Source organism: Diceros bicornis, chromosome 15, assembly GCF_020826845.1.
Source record: "Diceros bicornis minor isolate mBicDic1 chromosome 15, mDicBic1.mat.cur, whole genome shotgun sequence".
In the NCBI taxonomy this organism is placed as follows: Eukaryota; Metazoa; Chordata; class Mammalia; order Perissodactyla; family Rhinocerotidae; genus Diceros; species Diceros bicornis.
The window spans coordinates 10,729,279-10,736,003 of NC_080754.1; the positions used below are offsets into that span (position 1 = coordinate 10,729,279).

A 6,725-nucleotide genomic window follows, 5' to 3' on the forward strand; every position below is an offset into this window, starting at 1 on the left:
CATTTCTAGAATCTGTCATGGTGTTTGAAAAAAATACATTAAAAGTAGATATCATCAATATGTTTTGTTCTTAATTGTAACAAAATTAAAACAACCTAGTGTCATGTTATAATAAATTCAGTAATTAAAAAACTGTAATTCTTCCCTACCTTCCAAAGGTATTTCAGGGATTAATTAGGGTTTTTAATTGTGCATGAGATTTATTGAGTAAGGGCCCAACCTTGCTAGTATTATCTATTTTTCATTTGGATAGTTTAGAAGCTATCACTTGTTAAAAGCTATTTAGACATAACTCTAATAGCTGGTCTCTAATTTTTTACATTTTCGGATTTTTCTTTACTTCAAAAAAGAACAATTACTACTTCACAAGTGTATTTTTAATATAGATTTTAAAAATTCTCATTTCTGAGGAAATAAGTCTTTGGAGAAGATTTATAATGCGTCCTTGACAATTGTGAAAACTCAAGCGCCGGGGCTACAAAGTGAGGGAGGTTTTCAGGAAAATCCGGCCCCTGGTGAATCTGGACATTCTCTCTGGATGGGGCTGGACCAATCCGAGCCGCCCCAGCTCCGCGCTCGCCGCAGACGTCGGCGCCCGCAGACACACATCCCGGCGGGCCGGGCCAGTCCTGCCAGTTTCCCTTCCTAGATGCCTCGGAATCGTTACCACAGTGATCTGATGACTCTGGGTCATGGTGGTTCTCAACCTCTTCTAAAGAGAGACGCCGTTTTAACATTCAAAATAATTTAACAGACCCCACCACCGCCACCATCCAGACTGTGATAGCCGTACTTTTAAATTCTCTGTTGATTAAGAAAACTACAAAACGATCAAAAGCTTCAATCGATTCTGTAACACTTTCAAATACCTGTATGTTTTATTGATCATAACATTTGCATATATCTGCCTTTATTTATTTATGGTGGATGCTCACTAAGTTCACAGGCACCGATTGGTGCACAAATGGCTTCGCCCACCCCTTGCACAGGGGAGCCCCCAGGATCCCCAGGAGGCGCCCAGGCTCCGAGGCGCGAGGCCCGGGAGCTGCTGCGGAGGTCGCAGCGGCGGTAGGTCCTGCCTTCTACCCTAAACGTTCCATTAAGCCGGATTCCCAGCGACGGCAGGCGGCTCTTCCTGCACGTCGCCGGGGCATCGCAGGGCATCTGCTGCCCCCTATCGGTGGTGAGGCGAACAATAACCCGAACCCGGTTAGAATCGACTAGAAGAGGCCTCTTGAATAAAAGAATATTCCATGACGACGCAGTAGCCAGAGGGCTCTGAGAGCCTGTTTTCCGCGCACCCTGAGCGCTGTAACGCAGGTGGCCGCAGGGGAAGGAGAGGATGTTGGACTGTGAGGAGGAAGCGGGCGCGGGGTAGGTGAAGCCTGGGGAGGGGCCGGGGTTGGGGGAGGTCCAGACGCACGCCAGGTTCAGCTTGTGTTTTCCACCCTCCTATTCGCCAGTCCACCTCATCCTTATGAAAAGCGTTCGCCCTCAGTCGGGGTGGGGACGTTCCTGAGAGCACAGCGTGGTGTTTTCCCAGGCCCGTGAAGCACCTGTCCCCTCATACTACACTTTGAGCAGAGTCCAGTGACCTCTGCTGCAGAGGTGACAAAGGCCACGCTCCCTGAGAAGCCGCCTCAGCTGTGTCCAGGAATGGCCTCCCAACAGCGTGTTACTTCTCCGATCCCTTTGGTGGGGATATGAATATGCTTCAGAAAAGTAAAATAAATACTGAAAAGAAAGCTCTCGGATAGCCGCGGCTGCCACGGATGCCGTACATGTGAAATTTTCTCCTAGGACTGGACATGGAAAATTTGCCTCCCCTGGGACGTGGCCGAGACTGCTAGCGGGCTGAGAACGTGTGTGTGACTGTTACATGCTCAGAGATTTCTTATTTTGTCTTCATTATTTTCTCCCACCCCACCACCACTCCCCTTCCACACACACACTTCGCAGTAGCCTAACTTGTTCGATCTCGTCCATATTTGCCTTTTGGGAAGCAGGCCAGAGACAGAGGGACGAAGGTGAGTGGGGGGAGGGAGGGGAAGAGGGAGAGTCGTCTCCCACACCGGACTTGAAGCGGGAAGACGCCCCGGCGGAGGGTCTTCAGGACGACAACGGGCAAGTCCCACGACACGCTCACGGCGCTAGTGCTGGCGCCCCCAATCTGCCGGTGGCGGCAGGAGATCCGGGATCCAGTTGGTCCCCTCCGAGGGTCCCGCCTGCCCCCGGTGGGGGTCGGGCCCTCCAGGGTCGCCGCGAGTGTGGGAGAGAAGGGAGGCGCCCCTGGCTCCGTTCTCCCTCCCAGCTCGCCGGGGCCACGGCCCCGCCAAGTCCCCGCTCCCGGGCGGCCGCAGGTGCCGAGTGGCCCGTCCCCGGCGGGAGTGAAACGCGGGCTGGCCGCCCCCTCCCCGCCTGCGGCTCCAGGAGGGGCTCCGGGACGGCCGCGGGCCCCGCGCCCCCTCCCCGCGGCCTGCGGGCGCGGCGCGCGGGGGCGGCGGCTGCCGGGCGCAGGCGGAAGGCGCGGCACGGCCACGGCCACGGCCGCCGCCGGGGCGCAGGCGGAAGCGCGGGCTCCGGAGGGGAGGGGCGGCCGCGCCCGGCGAGGCCCAGGGCTCCCGGCCCCGGCGGCGCCCGTCGGAGCGGAGCCGAGCCCCGGCGGCCGCGGCGCGCCCAGGCACGGATGGCCGCTGGTCAGGTTCGGCCGCGTCCCCGCGCCTGGTGGGGCGAGGCCGTGCCCACGCGTGTCTGCCCGGCGGGGCGTCTGCCACTCGCACACTCGGAGCCCCTCCGGCCGCGCAGGCCCGGCTCTGGGGCTGGCCGCTCCTGCGTCTGCCACCTCCAGGACCCAGGCGCCAACCCCAGCCTCCCGGCCAGCCGTGACTTCCCGGATGGGGCCATGCTTTCCTTCCAGGACGACCAGGGCTCCTCCCCTCCCGGCGATCCTTCTAGGAGGCCACCTCCAGAGATTCCGAGGCGATTTCCTCCCTGCCCCTACCGAACGGGTAACGCCTCTCACTGAAAACACCGGGGGAAATCACAAGCTGAGTATCTGGCGAGGGACCACCACCGCCACCGAAAAAACACACGGTTCAGCGTGCGCGGACTGCTGGGATCGGTGGGTTAATGGGGGTAGAAGTTCGCTCTCTGCTTTTGATAGCCCTGATTTTCAAGCTTTTTAAAAGTTACGCTGTCCTGTTTTCTGCTCGGTCAACAACACGGAAAATGGAATATTGCTTTTTTTGTGATTCAAAATCAGTTGTCATGACAGTGACTTGGAGAATTTCCCGGCATCTTGTGAGATAAAATGGAGATGCACACCTGGGTGAGAGTGTATTATATTGTATTGTATTATATAGTGGCCGGCTGGATCGGGGCAGCGGAGTCCCTGAGACTCATTCTCTGCCTCTCTAAGCTCACCCACCTAGTGGGACTTCTGTCATTTAATTATTTTTTAATTATCCTGAGGCTCTCAGTCTACGAGTAAGCATAGGGCAAAGATTGAGCACAGCACTTAAACAGCTCCTTCAAACCGTCTTTACCTTTCTTGGGGAAGTAATTCTTGGTCTAATAAAGAATTTCAGATCTGAAGGCAAAAAAAAAAAAGTTGCTAAAAAAAAACAGTTATACTTCTGTTATTTATTCAACAGATATTTATGGAGCACCTGTCCCCCCCCCACACACACACGATACATACATACATGCTGTGGGCTATACAAATGATGATATATGACATCTGTTGAATGCTTAGCATGAGACAGGCGATATACTTGTTTTAAAAGCATTATATCATTTTACCCTTCCAGGGTCCATATGAAGTAGATATTGTTATCCCTCCTTTTCAGGTGAGAAAAATGAGATATTGCAGACCTGAAATAACTTGCTCAAGGTCACCCAGTTAGTAAGTGGCATAGCAGGGGCTTAAACCCGGACAGTCTGATACAGAGTCCACAGGCTCAACCACGACACTGTAAACTCCAGGCAGATCTGGGGAGCTGCATATTTCAGAACCACTTCAGGTGAATGTAATGCAAAGCAGAACTTGAGAAGCATTAATGTAATCACACTCCCTCATCTTCCTGATCAGAAAGCACACCCAAAGAAGTGATTTGTCCAAAGACGTGCAGTTCATTGCAGAATGAGATCCAGAGAGCCAGCTACCTCCTGGTTCCTTGTGGAAAGTCCTTTCTACCATCCAAACCACATCGGCTCAGTCCAGGAGAAGTCAAAGAATGTAAATAATTCAGCAATTATAATAAATGTACAGTCAAATCTTGATTATCCTTAGCTTCCTCTTCTAATTGCTTGCCTTCTGGATATTTGACTGTTGTAGTTTCTCTCCCAAAGGGAGAGAGAAGCCGAGTGAAACCCAATTATTTTATTTCTGCTAATGTTAACTGGTAAGAACACAAATATTAAAAAGAAAAAAGGGGGAAAAAAAGCCAGAGAGGTTTTATGGCAGAAAAGGATAGAACAAGTGCCTAAAATAAGACCTGCCAGTGATCCCTGGGTTTTGGTTTCCATGCTACCCATAACTGCCATTGCTGTAGTGAAGGCTTACAGTGGACGAGCAGCAAAATGGACGGCCCATCTAAGGCAACTATTTCTCCACTACTCCTCTTCCCATGCACCCATGCCTGCCCCACTGTTGATATTTGAGAAGTAGGGAAAAGGAGAAGGAAATAAATGAAGAGAGTATGATGAATTATTCTAGAACAATTTCTACTTTTGTTTTAGAGAGTGAAAGAGTTAGTACAAAAAAGAAATAACTAGGCCACTTTTCCTCCATCCTCAGCCTCAAGCACTGAGCATGGATAGTCATACACTGTCATTAAGCAAATAGACTTAGCTTGCTTATAACATCTCAACTTCTATTTCTTTTTTTTTTTTTTTTTAATATTTTTCTTTTTAACCTACTCTCGAATCACAGAGATGTTGAGAGGCTGTGTGAGAACCCTGGGGACCGCTGCCTTTTCTCAGCAACTGACCAGATCGTTTGCTTATATAAAATCATTTACTGATTCCTCATCAACTCTAGGGAATAAAATTGGACTTGTGAACAAGGCAACCAAAATATTACATGATATAGCCCCTGATTACTTCTCCCCGCCCACAACTCGGCGTCTCATTGAAACTTTGAGCAACACGGAACTAGCTGTAGTCCTCTGAACACACAGCGCTGGCTGCTGCCTTTGTGATCTTGGGTCATGCCCATCCTCTCCCTGGAATTCCGTGCCCCCTTGTCATCTTGGTAAATGCCTATTTATTGCCCAAACTCTGCTCAGACAGCGCCACACCTGTGAATTCTTTCCTGCTCCTCTGCTGCATCCCCTAAAAGCAATAATCCCTTGCTCACGTCGAAGGCCACTTCTGTTCCTTATATATTCTCTATTCTGGCTCTTAGTCTGTGCAATGATTTTTTTCCATATCCCTTTCCTTCTGTTAGACTGGAGTTCCTTGGGAATCTGTCTATATAAACTTTGTTTAGTGTATCTGAAAAGTTAGGGAACATAGGATTAACTTATCTTTAAGTAGAATATTATTTACATTTTGAAATAATATGCTTAGTAGGTTTAAAGCAATAGGTCCATTAGTTATGTAGTACAGAATGTCCAAAAAGTCTGGAAACAGAGAAATACATAGTGTATTTATTATACTTTTTTTCAGATTACTCCATCACTTTAAATGTAGAGGTGCTTAGCCTAAAAAGTTTTCTGGAGGTTGAAGAATAACATACTGAGCATATTATGTGAGAATGTAACTAAAATAGTGTTTAAATATAAGTATACCCTGTTTCCTAAATTCCAGAGCCCTTGTAGTCCCAGCACCTAACACCGTGTCCAGTGCCTGAGGGATCATAAGTGTCTGTTGAATTGTTCTAAACTGAACGGAGCAACCGGCATAAACATCCACTGGTCCAGGGGCTTCCAGTTCTAGCTCACCACTGGTCCAGCCTCTGTCTGTCATTTGGTGAGCTCTCACCAGCTTCAGTTCCTTTGTCCGTCACACTCCTCTATTTGCTCTGTTTCAGTTAGAATTAATGCTTTCGCCTAAATTATAATTACATACACGCTTTTGACATTTATTAGGGGAGGGAGTCCCCAGACTTTCCCCACTGATGACAATACAAGTTATTGAGGGGTAGAGACAATTAATGGAGCAATAGAACAGATAAGGCCTCCAAACTAGTGCGTGGGTCATTCATTCATTTATTCAACAAATATTTCTCCACCACCCACTACATGTCAGCCTCTGGCCAGGCAATGGCCTCCCAGACCTGCAGAGGAGCTGTGTTCTATCCCGCATCTCTGGTTGTACTTGTGGCAGAATTTCCTGTTGCTGGAAGCTTACAAGCGGGCAAGTACTTTCTATACCTTCCGAGACCATGAGAGTATGCCAAAACCAGCCACTTGAAGTAAGAGCTTTGCGTGGATAAATTTTCCATGGCAGATTAACACATTTTACTTTAGTGAATAAGGAACTTGTGTATATTTATGCACAATTCAAGAAATAATTGATAGATATTTAATAGCACCTGTGCAGCACAAATATATGTATACCTATAGTCCACATCCGTGAAAAATGGTCTGTCATTAACAAACTGATCTCATATGATGAGAGATCTGCCTTTCTAGAAGGGTTCACCTAGCATTTAATATAATAATACTGTAACTGTCTTATATGTTTATTTATTTAGATATATTAGCAATGTTCATATACTC

The 6,725-nt window shown here is 48.5% G+C and overlaps 1 protein-coding gene across 1 annotated transcript; it reads left to right on the forward strand.

Annotated features, from left to right (window-relative positions):
- Window positions 1-927: 927 nt before the first annotated feature.
- LOC131415063 (collagen alpha-1(I) chain-like) lies at window positions 928-3,025 on the forward strand. The gene is made up of 2 exons (XM_058556512.1): window positions 928-1,183; window positions 2,007-3,025. Exons 1-2 carry the CDS (start codon window positions 928-930, stop codon window positions 3,023-3,025), a joined length of 1,275 nt encoding a protein of 424 aa, XP_058412495.1.
- Window positions 3,026-6,725: the final 3,700 nt, after the last annotated feature.

Coding starts and splice junctions, on each gene's coding strand:
- LOC131415063 (XM_058556512.1), top strand. CDS start 928: ATGCTCACTAAGTTCACAGGCACCGATTGGTGCACAAATGGCTTCGCC. Junction 1,184..2,006: donor TCTGCTGCCCCCTATCGGTG/GTGAGGCGAACA, acceptor TTTGGGAAGCAG/GCCAGAGACAGAGGGACGAA.